The sequence below is a fragment of the Trematomus bernacchii genome, unplaced genomic scaffold (genome assembly GCF_902827165.1).
Source record: "Trematomus bernacchii unplaced genomic scaffold, fTreBer1.1, whole genome shotgun sequence".
In the NCBI taxonomy this organism is placed as follows: domain Eukaryota; kingdom Metazoa; phylum Chordata; class Actinopteri; order Perciformes; family Nototheniidae; genus Trematomus; species Trematomus bernacchii.
Window position 1 is genome coordinate 2,095,209 of NW_022988098.1, and position 21,226 is coordinate 2,116,434.

Consider the following 21,226-nt stretch of genomic DNA (forward strand, 5'->3'; position numbering starts at 1 on the left):
AGCTCTCTCTCACCCTGCCGGTCTCACTCATTTCTGGATGTCCCTCCTCTCCATCACCCCCTCGCCCTCCCGGGGGATATCCTCCCTATTGTTATTTTTGACCCAATACCGCCATTGGCGCACATCACCTTCTCTTTTCACAGAATCTTTTTTGACATCCTCTTTTGTCACAGCGGGACCTTTTGTACAGCATTTGCTCTGACTGATGTCACCTATGCTTTGGAGCTAATGTTTCAGTGTGGTATGGCCTAAGAATGCATTGGCTTATTGAGTTAGACATCTTAGAATATGACTGAGGCCTATGACTGCCAGGTCTTTCCTGAAGAAGTGTTAACAGCAGTGCATCACTTTTTAATCATATTGACAACATATGGTGAATATTAAGGGTGCAAAGGCCGGCAAATGGTGTGATCTTCACCATAGGCTGATTGGTATGGAATGAGGACAGCCAACTCTGAATGAGAGGCAATTAGGTGACATAATTGAGATGCCTCGAGGGCCAATTTGTTACACACACTTACAGTGTAAGTGCTCAATGATTGTACTGCAGTGTGCCGCTAATGATATGATGAGGTGGGGTAGTGGAGGTTCCCTAAACCTCTCTTTCGCTCACATAATTGTTGTTTATTTGAATTTTTGATGTATGAAAAATTACAGGAGCATTGTGTTTGCTATATGTAATTTTCAGTGACATGTTTCCTCTCACATTATTGTCTCACATGTAATAACCGTGTGTGTCTTTGTCTGTTTATCCGCAGAGGGAGGTACGTGTGAGGTGATTGCCGCCCACCGATGCTGTAACAAGAATCGCATTGAGGAGCGTTCTCAGACAGTCAAGTGCTCCTGTTTACCGGGCAAAGTGGCCGGGACGACACGCAACAAACCTTCCTGTGTGGATGGTGAGGAACGTTTATATGTTTTTAATATTGTCCTGCAGCTAACGACTTGTTACTGTGGCTCCTGTGTGGAAACCTGTTGTACCCAGCCCAGTTTAATTTGGAATTATGTAAAAATGACATTTAACGTGTCATACAGTATAACATTCAGGATTAGTGGATTTAGTATTTTAAAAGGGATAAAGTAACAGTATTTGAGGTGGTTTTAGGATGTGTTACTCACATGCAGGAGACTGGTATGACTCTTTACACAGACTTGCAATAAATATTCATCTTTTTAGTTACTTTAATATATAATATAATGTAAAGTATGGAATAAGGATACAGTATGTTCCTAGCTCTTAAGAATTGTAGTTTAACGTAATCCAGGGTTTTCTACGCTGGTTATGTTACATGTTACATGTGGTATTCAAAAATTGTAATCATGTCAAATAATAATAAACCAAAGAAGAACACCAATAAATAGCACTCTTTTATGATACTAAATAGGAAAATGTCTTATCTAGTACTCAAAGTTATACTGCAATAAACAACTAAATATCAGTCATTTAATTTGTAATTAAATTATAATAAATCAGGATTACATTTTAGGAATATTCCAAGAAATCTTCAACATTTATATGAGACAAAAAAAGCCTGAGGTTTTCCATGTAAGCACACTGGAGGTTACTAAATATTTCTGCTGAATTTAATTAATTATAGTATTGCTTTGATAATGCACGCATTATTGAACTATTACATAATTGGTTCCTCAGTGGCTCATTCAGACTGCAGCTGTTTCAATGACATGTGCTCCGTAAACATGACATTTTAAAAACAGAAGATGGTTGCAAGGTGAGATTTGCATAAGGCTTAAATGAATAATTTTCAAAAATACTTATTCTGAACATGCTTTAATAAACACCCAAAGCATAACACTTCCTTTGCTGCTAGATTTTTCTAATAAAAGAAAAATACATTCAACCATTACGAGCCCACTAGTGTCGTGCTGCTGGGCCTCATGGGAGATAAGGGATGATCCAGTGGGGGGGGTTGAGCACCTGAGCAGGGAGCACGTTGCAGATCACATCGCCTAAGGCAGCTCAGGCTGATGGAAATGAATAACTAATAAACACAAGTCAGGCAAGCTCCAGGCTAGTGCACCTGAATTACCTCAGCTGAGAAAAACAATCAGGCAGAGGCAGCTCCATGGGAAGAAAAAGTCGACAGAAAGTCACAAGTCTGCTGAGACAGAACTGTGAGGCCCCCTTCACTCCGGGAAGCTAATGTATTGCTCTTCAATCTCGATCTTTACACCCGCACCTTCAGCAGAGATCAAAGTCATCTCTCCAGCTGCCCTCTCGCCAAGATATGACACCAAAATATCTTCATTACGAGGGGTGTTACATGAAGGGCCAGACAGGCCTGCTCAGTGGGCTTCTCAGGGTTGGTTAGCCACAGCTGACACTCAAGAAAACCCTAGAATATAAATTAGATATGAGTCAAGGATGACACAAAAACGTTCTCTCTGTCTGATAAGGAAATACCTGAAACTGTATAAAACCTCTGGGTGAGCAGCTACATTTTTAGTCCTTGTGACTTTTTGTCAAGGTTTGAAAGTATGTTTCCCTGTGGTTTGACACATCTGCTGAATGAAACATTTACAGAGCTCTGACCTTAAGACTTGTAGACTATGGTGTCCTTGTTCAGAAAGGCAGGCAACCAGACTGTCTATTTCACAGAGAAAATACTTTGCACTCTTTTATATTTACTCAGATCGTGTCTTTTTTACTAGACATGGCATTAAAGGTCACCTATCATGCATAATCCACTTTTTCATATGTTTTATACGTCAACATGTGTCCCCTCTGTGTAAAGAGATTCTGAAAGTTTCAGGAAAAAAGATTCGCTCACTTTTTGTCCTGATCCATTTATATAAAAACCTGTCTGAAAATGAGCTGATCAGATTTTGGCCACTTTGTGATGTCATAACGATGTTTTGGCTTGTGTAACCATTAGCCAATCACCAACAAGGTAACCCCCCCCCACCCCCACCCCCCCACCGTATCACCTGAATCTCCTCCTAGAGCACCATTGAGTTCTTTTTAACCAAATATCTCGCAGAGGGGCGTGGGGAGTGGCTCCTTATTTTCATCTAAAGTAACAGACAGAGAATCAGCACTTTTGAAACAGGGCTGAAACAGAGGGGATTATGGGATGCTACAATGCATGATCTGTTTGGTATTTGGAGCCAAACACTTCAGAGACATGTTTTGTATATATCTGAGACCTATAATATATTGATGAAAAACAGTATAATAGGGGACCTTTAAGACAAAATGGATAAGATGATAAAACAGCAAACTGAGAGATTTCTCTTGACCTAACCACAGATGAAACTCACGTGATAGAAAAAGTTAACAGTAAAAGTGGGACAAACATATACAAATAGAAATGACGTGGACGGAGGCCTGTAGGTGGAGAAGTAGGAGATGTTGTTAACACTTCATGCCTCCATGCTTCGGGCTCCTGCAGTGAGAGAGTCCTTGCTGTTTGTGTATCGATTAACTAGCACTTATAGATGGAGTGGTGATAAGAATGGAAACGACAAGCCACTGAACAGCACGCTACAGTATTGAGCGGCGTTGCGCCACACTGAAATAGTAAAAAGAGCCTGACCTCTTGAAAATGTGATTCCTTTAGTTAAGGCTCTTTGCCTCTTCTCCTGGATAATTTTCATCTGCTTGAAAGTGAATCAGGCTGTTATTTATTTAACACCGAAACCACTACGGGATAGGGGCTGAAGGGCAGACGAAATGATTGCGTGATTATTCATAAGAACTCATCTGTAGTCGGAAGTGTCGCACTTTGCAAACACGGAATTAAAGGATCTTTTTTCATGAGTGCGGAAAAAAATTGACATGCGGGGGGGTTTAGATTATCTAAGAAAGATATAAAGTTGCATGTGTTTATCAGATAGGCCCCGCTAGCTGCGCTCTGTGAGGGATTATAGACTTGTGGAGTCAGTGGTCTCTTCCCCTCAGCAGCGCACCGGTCTGGCCCAGATGGAGCTCTCTCCCCAGGTCCCGGCGTTATTAATGTTCCGTCCAGATGAGGAACGATGCCGCAGCCCAGCTCATCTCTCCGCCCCCCTGGGGGACACCTGCTGCCCCCATAACAAACACAGGTTATGTTCCCACAAAAGAAAGGAATATAAAGAGTTGCCTGTGCTCTGATAGAAGAAATCAAAAGTGTATCTTCAGAGGTCATTTGGTTTGACACGGCCTGGAGGAATGAGCACTCCTTTATCTTTGACCAAATCAGTCTCAATCTTGCGCTGTATTATCGGTCATTAGCATCAAACGCTAACATCAAAGCCCACATTGAGGATCAGTCCCATTGTCAAGTGTTTACCTCGTGAATGAGGGCCTTGTTGGGCTAATGCAGCTGCTATTGGCAACTGTTTGGGTTGTTATTAATATATGGGGATGTGACGACAGCTTCGAGGTGTCATGCTCAGCAGGGGTCCGCTGTCAGATTATCCCTATAGTTGGAATTGATTATTAGCTTTGACAAGGGGAACTATGTCCCAGTTATGTCAGGGCCAACGAGGCTCTTAGTGAAGAACATCCCTTTTAACAAGTCAAACGCTCCTATCTCTCCAGCCTCGCCGGGCCGATCACATGCACTCGGATTAGGCGCTCATCACTGCACCACTGCCTTTATCCCAGTGTATGAGACATGTAAGCCCTCAGCCACAGTATGGTCAAACACACACACACAAACATGAACTCATTTACTCAACACATGCATGCCGATGCCCTAATATCCGCACATGCTACCACTTTGTGTTGACATGTAGCTGCAAACTCTTTCAACAAGAGATGCACGCGGATGCACGCGGATGCACGCGGATGCACGCGGATGCACGCTCGCTGTTGATCGGTGATGGGGAATGAACCCTTCTGTTTAGCTGCAGGCGCGTAAAGCCAAACAGGACAGGTTGTCATGGTACATTTGAGATACATCCAGGGGGAGACACACATGAACGCTACTTGAGGGGCGGGACAAGGACCTCTGTAGTTCTTCTGCATACGTTACTGGTCAAACAGATGCAATCAGAAAATCATACGCATGTTGGAGCATAGGTTCCCAATCTTTTTTTCTAAAGCACCCCCAAAGTTGATGAACTCGAATGCACCTTCATTAACAATACATGGTGATTTGAATTGGTTTTGAACTAGATTTTATGCTATTAAATATATAAAGCAATATTTGTCATAAATTAAACATATTCAGGTGTACTAACACACCACTTTAAATAGAAGAAAGTTGTAATTGCAACCGTTTATGATGATATGTAATGCTAACTGTTAAAACAGTTTTTTGCTTCTAAATAACCATTTTAACTTTGTATCTATTACCTGATGTTTCCATATCCACCATTTATCTGATATGCTTAATGTTAGCTCTTTCAACAGTTCCATTTGACAACATTAACAATTTAAACTCTTTTTCAGATGCTTCAAATTTTAGCTTTTTTATCCGATGCATTAAATGCTATGAATTTTAAGAATGTAACGGTTATATTTAGCAAGCTTTTCCAACAGTCTATCAATTACTTTAAAGGTGGGGTAGGTACATTTGAGAAACCGGCTCGAGATCGCTAGAATTTGAAAATACACAACCGGAGAAAATCTGCCACTTCCTTATAGAGCCCCTCCTCCAACACACACGAACGTGCACATGACCAATGAGGGCACGAGATAAGTCTGTGCACAGATGGAAGGCTGACAGGCAGGTAGGCCATCCAGTTACTTTAGCCGGGCCGGCTAAAATGATTGGTCGTACTTTTTACAGTACTACGGCTTCCACAGATGACATTTTTTAATGAATTTTTTGTCAAAGCACTTCAGATATTCATTGCTATCGGGATGTTAAGAGCATTCCATGGAATATAACAAAAAGTGTATCTCGAGCCGGTTTCTCAAACGTACCTACCCTACCTTTAAGCTAACTATTTAGATTGCTCTGCTAGCTTGCTAACTACATTTCACACACTATACATCGTAGCCGTTGTTCATTTGTATTTCTCTTTTTCCACATTCCCCATGGGGTACAAGTATCCCTAGTTGGGACTCACTTTACAAAAGTAATATGCTCAGGTTAAAAAATGTTCTATAAATATTGTTTCATATCAAGGAATTTTTTTTTAAAACATACAGTATCTGACCGGCAGAGTTTATTTATTACTAGTAATGGACAGCAAAGTTTCACAAACTTATGACAACCAAGAATGAAACATCTCGTCCTCCCATTATAAGATCCCTCCCCCCCCACCAGTTTGCCTCTCTATTGTTCTCCAGCCCCCTGGTACTGTATGTGTTTGGCAAGACTTGAACCTGCTGCAGATACTGCCTGAAGGGATGAACAGAAGGAGCACATTATACTTTACAATACAGAACAGTAACTCTGTTTCCTTACTGACAAAAACACACACAGGTAGACATAGTGAGAGATTGACAAGCAGTGAAACCCTCCAGGATTCAGATGTGTGTGTGTATTTGGAGGAGATGGAGATAATGATTGTATTGCAGGTTTGTCTCCACCATTTTGTCACATCCCACTGAGCTCTCACAGCATTGACGATGTGATTAGACTCTCAACCTTTGCACCTGCCAGGAGAAGAGCTGACCTTCAGCTGCAGGTCTCCTTAGTTTAGTTTTCCTCTTTCCTTCTCTCTGTCTCAATCTGTAAGCAACATCATATCTCCTTTCTGCTCTCAGTGTACTGGAGTAACAAGTCTACAGTTGTGCTGAGAGAGAAGTGGAGAAACAAAAGGCAGATCTATGTCAGCTCTGTGGGAGATGCGTTTTCCTAAATCGCTTTTGTAACCACATAAAGGAAAGGAAATAAGCACACAACAAAAGGAGTCATTGTTCAACCATTAATAGGCACACTCCGACACACACACCAGCTCCACAGGCACAAAGTAACACTCACAGATGCTAAAAATGCACACAGACACACTGGAAAAGGAATCATAACATCGCATAATTTTGACACTGTACAGCTTTCAATGTAATTGCAAATACTACATTTACATTTTAGCTGTAGCAATTTTCTACATGCTGTGTTTGCCTCATGAATCCATTATAGTTTTATTGATAATAATACATTGCAAATGTACCTGATTTAACCTCAGATAACACACAGTTGAAGAGCTCTTTCTGTGGCACTTCTGTGAATTAGCATTCTTAAAATCCGGAAAATAATCAAATGAAAAGAAAAGTGTTTCCTGCAGGTTCTTGGATGTCAATTAGAAATTCAGTCATTCAGAAAAACAGTGTGATTTAAAAAGATAAATTGTATTTCCTGAATAGCTAATCAAACCTGAGCTCTCACTTTCCGGAGAGGGGAGTAATGATTAATGCAATAATGACTCTGTGAGGCTGATCTCGGGTCAGGGGTCTGAGCCTTGATCCCGCTGTAATTACACACTTGCTTCATTTGCTCCGTGCTCCAATGACCCTTTCAATACTTTACTGCTGTTACACAATGCCTGCACTCTTACCTCTGTCTCATTAGGAAGGAAATGTGTGGGGTTTTTATTTTTTATTTAAATCAAGCTGTCTACTTGAGCACCTCTTGCTTACTTGCACTTGATTAGCTGTTTTGTTTGGTTGATAACTGGGTGATCGGGGCACTTGCGGAGCTGTTCAGGTATATGCGAGAGACAAAGGACTTTCTGTAAGCAGACATACAGAAGAGGGCTTGTATGTATGTCAGTGAAAGAAAATAAGTGAAGCTGGTTGTTTACTGTGATGTTGTGGGAAGCATCGATCCTCTACCCCTTTACTGTAAATTGACCCAAACACAATGGCATGAAAAAGCCTAATTGCTTTCTGTTTCATATCTTGGCTAAAGGTGACCGATTTTAAGCGACTCACTACAGTATGACATCATTGGAAAGCTTTTAGTATGTGCAAGCCGCTCCAAGTTAAGAAACATTAACTATTCATTCGGCCCGACACACACGTATTCACATTTTGAAACGGACGGAAATCAATTCACTTCCTCATCCGTCAAGGTGTTCAACCATCCTGCTACCTGGCAGGGACGTGTCAGCCGGTTCAATCCATCACAGTGCACGCTCACCAGTGATCTGACAGATGCACTTGTAAAAGGTCCATCGCTTCATGTTTTTCAATCAATTTAAGTCCCACTCTCGGTTGTTTGTCTATCAAAGTTAAAGACTCCAGCCTGCTACATGGCGAACATCTTGAATCAAACACTCTTTGCTGATTATTCAAAGCCCATCTGTCATCTTTGACAGTACACCGCGGCTACTTTTATGGCAACGTGTGAGGATCTTGTTAATTGGTGTTGGTAAATCAAATGAAAGGCTCGCAGCTTGTAAACAGATGGATCTGAAAAATGAATAGTTGGCGCAAAAGGGTTAGTTGGAACAGTGGTCAATTGTCAGTCACCCTTTCTTTCTCCTCGGGAAGACACAGAGGGCGGGTAAAGTTTGCTGGTGTCAGAACAAAGGTTAAAGCGGCTATGCTGACGATTGCACTGGGAGTAGTTAAAATAAAATGACTGTTGGAGGTCAGTGGTCACCAGAGAGTGATGCATGGACCCCGGCCCAGAGATGGATCTTATCCAATGGTCAAGGTCAGAGCCAAATGTCCTGGCCCGGGTTCAGACGCGGACATGAAGAGTGTTTTAACATTTATCTGGACTCCTTTCCTGCTTTTTCATCCTCTGGGCTATCAGAGCAGAGATGTCATTAACAATGCGTTGTCAAGTTTTCTTTGATGGGCCTGCTGTATTCCACATAGACTGACTGAAACGGTATTTAAGGCAAAGATCAAATTTGGACATGAATATTTATAAGATGGATTTCATAGCCAGTGCTCGTTAAAATGTTACTATCCTTTTAGTACAAGCTGTCCTGGTATTAATATTTTTTAAATATGGTGCACATCATCATGTCTGTGCTGTGGAATAACATTAACTGTAAGGCTTTCTTTTTGAAAACAGCCCTGCTTTAGTTAAAATTGCTGGGCTGACTCTGGTTATTCATTTCTGATCTTGTGGGAATAATATGAAGACACCAAGAAGGCAGCGATCTCTGGACAACTTTCAAAATCTCATATCTTATTTAAGGTTTGAATTGGGCAACTTAAATAATGATGAATGCTGCTGTTTTAATTGTTAGCATTCAACTATCCCTCCAGATTTATTTTAAGACATGTAAACATTATTCTAGTTATACATATTTAATCTGTTTTATTCACAGCGAAGTGAAATTACCAAGTTAAAAATCTTAAAAGTCCACATCATCATGATTTGATTCAACAACACGGTTTTAGACACTAACGTCTGAGCAACCATCTTAAGATATTGGCTTGAATAACATTCATAGACATTATAACCCTGCTAACTACATGAAAGATAGATGGGCATATGGCAAAACCAACAGAACCATATTGGCAGTCAAAACAAACGATAAAGATCAATAATCATGACCTATATGCGACTCTTCATTTGATCTAAAAACATACTCGAAATTAACATTTATTATTATAAAAAGAAAATAAGAAGGAAAGAAAAAATTGTGTGAAAAACGTCACTGGCTTTTTCCCCTTGTATAAATGATCTACATTCAACTTCACACATTTCAGGGCAGGGAGGCTGAGATGAATCCAGTTCAGTAAATATCATCCAACTTTCATGCAAAGCGGCACTCGTGTGAGGCGGCCCCCGTCTTTTCTGCTTCCTCCTGCTCTCTCTCTCTGCTTTCTCCCTGGCTCCATTTGAAGAAAATCAATGTTTGCAGGTATAACTTCACCATTTTCCATTTCAAGAGTATTCTGCATTCACATTGTTGAATCCTCTTTGATGTGAGGTATGATGACACAAATATTCTCCATTGTCACCCTTTACTATAAAAGAAGGGGGCCGCGGCGGTGTCGCAGCACATCATCCTCACTCGGTGGAAGTGGTTAAACACATCTCCTCGAGGCCGTTCGCCACTTAACAAGGCCTTCCTGCGTAGTTGTGGTGTTGCAGATAAACCACAGCTGAATGCAAACACCATTAATGATGTGAAATGCATATTTAGCGCATGCATGAAAAATCAGGAGAACGGGGAGCGCAGTGTGGATGATGGACCAACATGTGGTAATTAGTGGGTAAGGTAAACAGCCATGGGTGGAGCCAGAGGGCCGGTTCACAGCCTGTTAGTGGATGCTCTCTTTCTGCCGCTGAGTATCCTCGGGGCTCATGGAGGGAAAAGTGAAGGAGGTAGACAGGAAATGCTGCAAGTTCTGTGTGTGTGTGTGTGTGTGTGTGTGTGTGTGTGTGTGTGTGTGTGTGTGTGTGTGTGTGTGTGTGTGTGTGTGTGTGTGTGTGTGTGTGTGTGTGTGTGTGTGTGTGTGTGTGTGTGTGTGTGTGTGTGTGTGTGTGTGTGTGTGTGTGTGTGTGTGTGTGTGTGTGTGTGTGTGTGTGTGTGTGTGTGTGTGTGTGTGTGTGTGTGTGTGTGTGTGTGTGTGTGTGTGTGTGTGTGTGTGTGTGTGTGTGTGTGTGTGTGTGTGTGTGTGTGTGTGTGTGTGTGTGTGTGTGTGTGTGTGTGTGTGTGTGTGTGTGTGTGTGTGTGCTGTGTGTCACTCTGCGCTGCCAGGGACTGCACTTTAACCATCTTTTCTTTCATCAGTTGGAGACGGCATGGTGCTCATACTCACAATTGATTGGTGGTTGGCCTGTAACCTTGGCAACACAGGCTGGAGGGGAAAATATTTTTTTCTCCAAATGGTTCAAGAAATTGTATCCTGCAAGACATTTATCCTTATATCCTCCTATATGTCAACATGATGAAAGGAAGTTTTAAAAAGCATATACATGCTGAGAGTTTAGTTTTGGTTTGAAAAGGTGACTTATCGTTTTAGAAACGGCTTTGAACTTCTCACGTTTGCTGTCAGAGACGTCTGGCTGTTGGGAAAACAATACAGTTCTTCACACATCGTGGTTAATAAATAAAATAAAACTTGACTTTCAAAAAAAGTGTTTGTGCTGTGATTCAATTCAAAGAAAGTTCCCACAGCGAGAAATCTGGATTTAACATCTAACATCTTCATGAAACTTTGCTTTTTAGCTTTGTTGATAGGGATTCTGTAAATTGCGTCACATTGGATGTCAAAGAAGAAGAAATCATCATGATTAATATACAGTGCTAATTAATTTGTATAACATGGTTGCATGAAGTTTTTATTTGTACTTGAATCTACACCATGTACAGAACCTTTCCTAAGGGAAGACTGAAAGGTGTTTTTTCCTATCATCAAACACCTGTAACATATTTCATTTTTACACACAGTCTCGCATTGTGTTCACCCTGAGACATGCATATAGTGCAAGAGGAAAGGAGGGAGAGATACTTGATGAGAAAATGAGAACATATTTGTTTTTGTCAGATGGCTCGAGGAAGAATTCAGTGGATGTTAATGAGAAGCAATTAGTTTTGATTAAAAATGAGATTGCTCCCCTACATGCAATGTAGCCATTTCAAAACAAAATAATGATTAATTTCTGTTGGTATAAGACATTATTGTCAACAGGAAAAGTACGATACAATTGCTCTGAGGCCGAAGAGGAGGAAAAACATCCATTTAGAGCTGGAGCTGCTCATAAATACAGTGTGTGGGTGAAGAATATCTACTGTAGTGTGTTTGCGTAGGACGCTTTCGTTCAATTCGTTCAACTTTTTGTGTTGATTCTGCCAGCATTTTAAACTCCACTTACTCTTAACATTTTAAATTGTGCATAATAATTACTATTATGTTTGCTTTAAATGCTCATTTAAGCTTCTCTAGCACCCAATAGTGTAATAATGTCCCTACAATTTGGTGCAATTTGCTCTTATACTGATAGAGAATGTAATCAAACCCAATAGCTTAACTTATAATTCACTAATATACTAACACTGGAATAGCATTTTTGATATGGATAATGCAGTACACTAACAATATAAGGCCTATACATCTTCTATACTTGCACAGTTAGCATTTCTGAGGATAAAAAACATACTTTTGAGAGGGTCATCTTTTTCCTCCAATTTGATTAAATGATTAGTTTTTAAAGAAAAAAGAAGACAGCCTGAATTATTATTGCTTTTAAATTAATATATAAACATTTTGTGTTCCAATACCAGTCAGGACATTTTATTACACTATTGTTGTAAGTTAATACATTTTATAGTTGTATTACATTTTCAATCCGCTTAAAGGTAGGGTAGGTAATTTTGGAGAAACCGGCTCGAGATCGCTAGAATTTGAAAATACACAGCCGGAAAAAATCTGCCACTTCCTTACAGAGCCCCTCCTCCAACACACACGAACGCGCACATGACCAATGAGGGCACGAGATAAGTTTGTGCACAGATGGAAGGCTGACAGGCAGGTAGGCCATCCAGTTACTTTAGCCGGGCCGGCTAAAATGATTGGTCGTGCTTTTTACAGTACTACGGCTTCCACAGATGACATTTTTTTATGGATTTTTTGTCAAAGCACTTAAAATATTCATTGCTATCGGGATGTTAAGAGCATTCCATGGAATATAACAAAAAGTGTATCTCGAGCCGGTTTCTCAAACTTACCTACCCCACCTTTAAGTTATATTTGTATTACATTTTCAGTAAATTATGACTTTTGTGCTTCAAGTTGTTTCTTTTTTTATCTACTGTATGTGCTATTTATCTTCTTCTTTGGCATCTATGTGCGCATACATATTGTTTCTGAATGTGTGTGTATGATAAACTGACCTGATGTGTGTTTGTGCTCCTCTTCCCCAGCATCCATTGTAATTGGGAAGTGGTGGTGCGAGATGGAGCCGTGTCTGGAGGGAGAAGAGTGTAAGACTCTGCCCGACAACTCTGGATGGATGTGCTCCTCTGGGAACAAAATCAAGACCACAAGAGTGAGACCTCACACACACTTGAGCACAAATGCATCTACCTGCACGCACAGATGCACACGTACAACACAAGCTAATGCCTATTTCGTATGTACTATATATGCACAATTAATGCAGGCACACATACACTTAAAACACTTTAAAGAATCCACAGCACTCATTTTCACACAGTGCCAGACAGATTTCACTTGACTTATCAACCTTCATTCATGGCCCTGAAATGAGGAAATCACTAGAAATACCACCAATACTTTGTGTAATGCTTTAACAAAGCTTTTCTGCCAACTGCCTGCTTAATTCTTAATTAATCGTCTGCCATTCAAAATGCAAACATGCACAGTGTCAAAGCTGTGGGAGGTGTCACACTTCTCAGAAAGCATCCTTTGCCCTCTGCGTAATAAGGTGGACTCTTTTCAGTGTCTCCAACCTATCTAATGGGCCCATAGTAGTAAAGAACAAACATAAAGCAGGCAGTAAACAAACAGGTGGGCTCTGCCTCGGGCCACACTCCTCTTGGAGATAAAGTTAACTGCCACTCTGCCTCTCACTGCCTTTCGGCTCTGTAAACTGACTCCGAATGCGGCATGCAAAAGTAATGAAGGGAGTTAAGTCCTCGAAGCCAGCAGTCCAGCACTCTGTGACAGGTTGATCACCCGATTTGTATTCATTTAATTAACTCCCCACCCCAGCGGACCCCCGTCTTCTCTTAGTGCGTGGTGACTTTGAATAGAAGCAGAGACTTATGAGATTGTAGGGAAAGAGGGCACAGCCAGTGAAGGTTAGACCACACGGGGCTTCCCAAGGTTGATCTGCAGATTTATACGTCATCAAATAAACATAAAGCTTTCACTGGACCCGTTCAGCCACCAAAATGTTCCGATCGTTGATCTAATGCCATCCCGTCGAGGTAAGGCGTAGTGCTTGGTTCGCTTTAAAGAATGCATCTCCAATTCTCAATTCAGTCCTTTGCACAATCTGAATTAAGTCAAATATGATTGTCTTTATTTAACAGAGTTTTGTTGACGTACATCAATCAAGCCTGTACATTTCTGGAGGAGGAGGAATATTTATATTTATGAGTTTATGGCTTTGGTCTAACGTTATTAAAACCTTAAAGAGAAGAGGGCCTAAAGGTCAGTTGCTTTTTCTACCCAATACACACGTGTCCTTCTTTTCTTGACCCTCTCTTTGCAGAATACCCAGCCATACTCCCCTTTTTAGCTTCCGGAAGCAAAATGCAGAGGATGGGTCAACAGAAATTGAGCTGCATTCTTGCTTCTGTAAAGGTTAGTCTTTCTCTCAAGCTGTTCCATGTTTTTTTTTGTTTTCCCGCCTCTCTCACACATCACTGTAATGCAAGGGGAGTGGGGACCAACTCATGTTCAATGACTTCTCATTAACCCAAATACTCAGTGCGAAATAATCAAGTGTGTGTTTACATGCTGTGCATGATTAGGCAGGCGTGACACAAATACTGAATGCACCGCCACCCACTGTAAATATTTATCACCCAGCGCCGGCAGTGCACGCATAAATAAAAAGTAAGTTGCTGCATTTTCACATAAACGGTGCACTATATCAGTCAGTAAGCGTGCATGTACGGTGGCAACACACTCCTGGAAAACTGGAGAAACACACACACAGAGCCAAGTCCGCCCCTCAGCAGAACCCTGCTGTTTGTGAATATTGTAATGGCAGGATCAGTCGCACATCCTTTCATCACCTCTTTGTTCCATGTCCTGTTTTTGCTATCGGCCACTGTGTGGGCTTGATTACAGTGCCTTACACCTCTCTGCCAATCCCATTAGTCGCTAATCTGTGACATGCTACTTGCTCCTCTCTGTGTGTGCTCGTAGTTGTGTATGAACGCACGTGTTTTCATGTGTTTGATATGTCTGTGTTCGTGTGCGCTCCAAATGTGTGCGAGACCCCCGGGCAAGGCCTCTTCCCTTTTCGGTTGTGTTTCTTCATATCAGAGTCCACTTGATATCCTGATCCCCCTCTGAGGCTCTTGTTGAAGCAGCTATCAGCACACAGCATAGCCCACAGGCTACATGAAAGGCCTTTTATCCTGCGCTCTTTTTTAATCAACATTCCTCATTCACCTGCCTCAGACCAAATCACCTCGTTTGTATTTGTTCCGTCACAAGCCAGCAAACCCACAACACAGCATTTTTTTTTTATTCTCAGCCATTTTATTTGATCTGCAAGTTTCCATTTTGCTCCGAAAAATGTCAGTCAGGCAAAATAAGGCACATACACATGTTAACCAGAAAACAGATTTCATCGCCATCTTGCGTTAAAGAAAATTGGCAGAAAAACGAAGAAGCCGAAACCAAGCCAGATGCTCACACCCGTGTTTCTTCATTTTCTTTTCCTCATGTCCTTCAGAGAGAGCCCTTCAATGCCTGTTCTGTAGCAGCATACAAGGCAGGCCCTTTTGTTTGTGGAAGTCCCAGTGAGAGCGAGACATAGGGAGCACCTTCCGGAAACACTCGCCCACATTAGATCTACCTTACCCAATCCACTCGCTACATAGATCAATCCATTTCTGCTCCTTTCAAAACAATGATACACCTTCAGAAAGACAGGCAGAATTAATGGGGCAGTAATGAAAAGGCTTTTTTCCCCATTCATTCTGCTTTTGATGAGAGTGAGCGAAATCACGCTCATTTGATGTGTTAAATAGAAAATGTATTCAGTATCAAGGCAGGAATGTCATACATACTTAAAACGGCCTTCATCAGGTACTCAATTAATTTTAATGGGTTATTTTAAGTTATCTTACACTGATATATAACCCATGTAATGTAATAGGCCACAGCCTTTCTACCGTGGAGTATATCATTTTTCATTTAAGTAAGTGTTAAGTGTTGAATTCAAGTGGATGCACCGTCATTTTTCACGCTTTGCACTGTGCTACCTATTTAACTGGTCCAACATGATTTACCTGCTGTTCAGACACCTATGTGTCTCCTATTGAAAAGAGCGGAGGGCACTTTTTCAAGCTAAATAGCACACTGTGACAGAATGTAGCCCATCTGTGAGACAGTTTCAGAGCAAAAGAGACCTGCCAGCAGACGCATCACCATCTCATTTGTCAGATCGGGAGACGGCACTTGATCAAAATGAACTCCGAGCGGCCATGCCACACACAGTTCAACGTCACCGAGAAATCATCTGTTCCATCAGTGTGCTTGACAACACCTCTCCAGCTTCAGCCCTGTATTAAGTTATGAGCTGACAAAGGCAGTCCGAACTGAGGAATGGCCAGATTGTCATCCTTATTACATTTTATACGGATTTAGGGAAGGGGGGGTGATACTGATTATGTCATACACTTTTTCTTTTTCCATTGTCAATGTCACATTAAATGGATCTTGATGTGTTTTGTTGTCTTCTGTTTGTACACGGTGTGTTTTAGTGCAGTTTGAAGAGGTTTCTCAGCTTGCATGATTGATTTGTTCAGCACTAAACAAGAAAGGGGAAAAGGGTAGGCTGTGTTTGCACTAAATTCTTTCGCTAAGGCAATTGTCCTTGGCTCCTTTTACTAACTGAAGTCTGAGTAAATTGCAATTTAATGCGGCCAGCAAATTAGAATGCAGACGGCTTAGTTGCCAGCTAAGATGGGATAGGCAGGAAATCCTTAAGCAATCCGCTGCTACCTGCTGCCCGGTTCATTTGAAGCGACAGAGGACAAAAAAGAACAGAGGACACTTTTAGTCACACACACACACACATGCATCTGGGCTGAAATGACAGAATTTGCATACAACCCTTTTTCTCCCACTAACAAACCTCTGGTGGATAGTGTCTGAAAAAGAGAGCGGGTAATGTGTAACCTGTTACTGCTCTTGTTCTGACAGAGGTCACTCACTGCTACATCAGTAGATGATACAGAAGCAAATGCTGGACAGATGAGCCTGTAAGATTACTGTGTTTAAGGATCATAGGGGGAAAGAAAGACACTGTGAAAAGACCTGAGGTGAAATCAGCATGTTAAATCTGAGGCTGTGAAGCTTTTTAGAGCACACAGAGGAACAGCTGCTGTGCAACTTCCTAAATAGGAATGATGTTGTCAGCAAGGGACAGTGCTGCTAAGTGTTTCCATAAGATGAGGCTGTGAGAGAGAGCTTATTTTTACATCTGTCTTAACAAGTCGTCTTCAAAAAAAGAATCTGCCAATGGTGTTGCACTCTAGCATTCGTAACCCTCAGACAAATTGAAGTACTTTGAAGGGGGTGCAACCCTGTGAATGTGTTTATTTAAGTACGAGAAAATCTTAAAGGACACATTTCAAAATCCAAAAATTGCATAAGTCCGTGTGAAAATGGTCAAATGTCTGAATCTGTACCAAAACAATAACACAAGTACTTTTATACTAGACCGAACTTAAACCTTTACAAAGACGTCCAATGTCTTTACATTGTTTGGCTAACACATGGGACTGATCGCATATTTCTCTATTCTTGGTGTAAGTGGATTTTCTTTAAACAACTAGTGAGAGAAGTGAAAACCAAAGTGTATCAAATTATTCTGTCAAATCAAACTCCCAAACAGATAAATCCAAATCATGATGTTTTGAGACATACATGACCTCACATGTTATTTAGCTAAAGCCTTCATACAAAGTGACTAACCCACAATACCACAGACTTGCCTATGGTAGCAGTTTGAGGCTGGGTATCTTGCCCAAGGATACTCCAGCATATTGACTGCAGGGGCTCAAACCACTGACACGCTGATTGGTAGATCGGTGAAATGTTCCCCCCTGAGCCATAGCCACCTCATACTTGACATTCCCTACATTTCTTCTAAATATACCCTAAATTATAAAGTCTAATGCTTCTCTGATAGTTCTATGAAGCAGCTTCTTAAAACAACACACACAGTGTCGTTAAATACATGTGCACATAAATCCATGTACAGAAAATGATCAATGAAATCATTTTAGCTCTCTTGCCAGCATGTTCAACATATTGTCGCCCTGAGATGCTCTGTGTGCTACAGCCAAGCAGCACCATTCAAAATCAGATCCACACACCTGGCGACCACCTGCCAAGCCTGCTGGAAATGTCATGGCTGTATTTCTTATTTAAACAGGATTATGGGATTTTTAATTAGCCCCACAGTGTGCAGGGAACTTCAGATGTCTTTACTGTTCATTTTCAAAGCAGTAATATAACTCGAAAATATGATGAAAGTGAGGAATAGAAATATACATGCTTTCGCTGAATACATGTTCATGAAAGGGCAGGGACCTCGACTGTTGTAGACATCATGCACATGGTTTATAGATGAGAGCTTAAGGTTGAGCAGGATGCAGAAAAAGCAGTACATTCAATGGCAGTCTCAAGGTTGCACAATGTACCATTGAAATGTGCCCGGGTCTGCAACTGAGGCTCAATAAGAGTCCCTGAACCAGAGGCACAGAAAAGGCTCAGACTCCACAGCAGGAGCCCTGATCCCACTTAGCAAAGCCAAAGTCATTTTGTCAAATTGGAGGGAAATCCTCAGCTGTGATTGGCTAGCTTGTTTTGAAGGTGCAAACCAAGGAGGGTGGGGGACGTTGGGGATGTTGCTAAAATGGTCCGAGATACAGTCAAAAATCTAATTGTGTACAAAGCAGACATACTGGTTGGTTAAGGGAGAGGGGTAGCGAGCAAACCGGCCCATTTTTTAAAGATTGCAAAAGTGCCCTCTTGGATGCCCTAAAAACATTATGAAGTGCCCTCTAGGATGCCCTTCAAGTTGAGAACGCATGATAAACTGCTCTTTGACGCACCTTTGTAGTAGAGAAAATGGGATAAACTACCCGCAATATTGACCTAACAGGAGAGAAACTTTTATTAAGTGTCCTTGAGAGTGCCCTTCCAGTAGAAAACACATGTTAAAGTCCCCCTTTAAGGTGCCACTTCAGTGAAGTAAATGTAATGAAGTGTGCTTTAGGTTGACTTCCGGTAGAAAAGAAGTCATAAGTCTCCCTTCAGGGTATCTTTCCAGTCGAACGGAAAACATGAAGTGCCCCTCAATTAGAGATCAAATCCCCTTTAAGGTGCCTTTTATAGTTTTATAGATTCTATTGAGTAGAAAAAGTTTGATGAAGTGCCATGTAGGATGGCCCAAAAGCATAGAAAACATGATGCAGTTCCATGTCGGCTTCTCTACCCTCTAGGAAAGTACTCTGGTGCTCCGCCACCTGCAACTGGTGCCCTTTTTATGTTTTTTGCCTCTTGGAAAGCGTAAGTCCGCCACTGCACAGCATGGAAACACACTGAGGTTGTTTTGTACCAAGAGCTTTCATGATATTTCCCATTCTACCTATAAATGCCAAGCCCACCTCTATTTCAGCACTGTTTTTAGTAGGAACCGGGAGGTGAGACGGGGCTTTTAAAGCCTCCACAGTTCAAAAGACTCCCCCTTGTTTTTGAAAAACGCGAACGGAGCAATTCCCCAGGGTCTAATCCTCGCACACTTGTATTCCTTTGTTCTATCTAAGTGTATGTGTGTTTTCTCTCCTCTCCTCTTCCTCCTCTGTGTTGCAGATTCATCCCAGGACCTAACAGAGCGCTCCCACTGCAGGGCTGCGTGCCAGGCTCTTTCCTTCATCTACCCTTTCTCTTCCCACCAAACGGACTAAAACTATTACATCCACGGCTACTGACTGGATTACCTGGGACCACAGAAAGGATATCCACCCAGATAAAACAGCTTTGCTTGCGTGGTGCCAAGGATTTGAAACCAGACTAATCCCTTGTTTGATCAATGAGCCCCATGTTGGTGACTCTCCTCTTCCTCACAGCTGTGGCCAGTTTTTGACCTACTCTCTTTCTGTTTCCCTCACCCGTTTCCCCCTCAAAAACTGAAAGAGCTTAGCTGGGGTTATTTAGAGGTTGTTAAAACATCATTTGAAGACATTTGCCCCTCCTGAAGGTAAATCAGTTTGTGAGTTTACATGGACCTGAACATGGGCTCCACAGAACTGAGAGCAAGCGGATGAAAATACCTTGGTATCCTTTTCCTTCTGTGTGGGATGCGTTCGTATTTGACCCACTCTTCGAGCAGGACGTGGTTGAAAAACACTGGACTATCAGTGAAGGAGACCAGCAGCGTATTATGAGTTAAAGAAGAATCTCTGAGAGGCTTAAAGCCCCACATGGACATTTTGACTTGAAATGGTGGGCATGTCCGTTGTAAATTCATGAGCACCTCTTTTCTTTGTATGTAAGATAATTTGTGTATATATACATATATAAATACATCACATATAAGATACCAGATCCAAGAAGCTGAAAAATATATTTAAGACTCTATTAGGAGCCCCTTGGTGGAATATTGATCAGAATATAAGTATTGTTCATCCAGAGGCTGTTGTGTAAAGGACTGCTTTGCAGTTAACGCTCGCTTTGGAAAAAAGCCTCAACAGAGTCATAAAGGTAAGCTTTTGTCATACAGCAATGTCCTTGGTTAAGCCAGTTAATGCTTGTAGTTTCTGTAAAGATGAGGAAAACACTGTATAGAACTGCCTCTCAAAAGAAAGCTGCACTAACAACAACCCCTGAGCCCTCAGATCCAGAAGGGACGTAGAACAGCAGCAGAACAACTCTGACCATAATCAGACAGTTAGTGTATTTTTCAGCTGTGGAAGGTTGTCATGGGCAAATGCTCGACTAAATGTGTTGTGTGGATCTCCCTCTCACACACCAGAGAGAGATGATTTATTAAAAATGACAGTGAGAAAGTATAAGCCACAATGGAGAAACATACAGATAACCCCCAGTAGATATACAAGTACATTACAGGACAGCCTTATGAGAAATAAAAATGGTTTTCTATACTGATATGCTGTCTCCCTTTCCTTCATAAAACTAATATCTTGAAAAATGTGCCTCGTATGACAATTTGATATGTGGTAATATGCGGGTGGAAGATCTTGTCAGAGTTTCATTTATATGATATGTTAACATTGTGGTGAGTTTTTGCTTGACTAAACAGGCAATCATCAACAGCACAAGGCGAGTGTGAAAATGACTTACGGGCAGACAAACACTCACATGCAGTAAACACACAAACAAATATGCGATGCTTCATTTATACAAGTCCCTTTGTGGCACAGAGGACTTATCAGAACAGCATATTCAATTCATCCATGCAATTAGAATAAAGATTTCCAATATTGTCGCAGGCGAAATTCCTGATGATATTCAATATCAAACTCTTCTCTCGGCTGATATGAAATGTGTTTCTTCTCCCAGTGGACGCACCAGTGTACATTCATCATTCAGGAATTTGGCTAGTCTCGTGGAGCCCGGCGCCTCGCTGAGCAGTCACAGAAGGTATGAAAAAGACAGACACATCAATCTCCCAGCGGTCTC

At 41.4% G+C, this 21,226-nt stretch overlaps 1 protein-coding gene across 4 annotated transcripts in view; it reads left to right on the forward strand.

The window, feature by feature from the left end:
* The window catches only part of LOC117475425 (chemokine-like protein TAFA-1), a 110,878-nt gene extending 90,186 nt beyond the window's left edge, over positions 1 to 20,692 (forward strand). For 2 of the 4 annotated variants that reach the window (XR_004555165.1, XR_004555166.1), the window contains exons 3-6: positions 759 to 899; positions 12,730 to 12,854; positions 14,046 to 14,137; positions 19,397 to 20,692. Coding sequence is in view for 1 of the 4 variants with exons in the window: in XM_034121618.1 (XP_033977509.1) it covers positions 759 to 899; positions 12,730 to 12,854; positions 19,397 to 19,414 (284 nt within the window). In the remaining 3 variants the exon portion in view is untranslated. Of the gene's footprint in view, positions 1 to 758; positions 900 to 12,729; positions 12,855 to 14,045; positions 14,138 to 15,955; positions 16,140 to 19,396 lie in introns of those variants that run through there. The other 2 variants (XR_004555167.1, XM_034121618.1) reach the window with 2 other exon arrangements.
* The last annotated feature ends 534 nt before the right edge of the window (positions 20,693 to 21,226 follow it).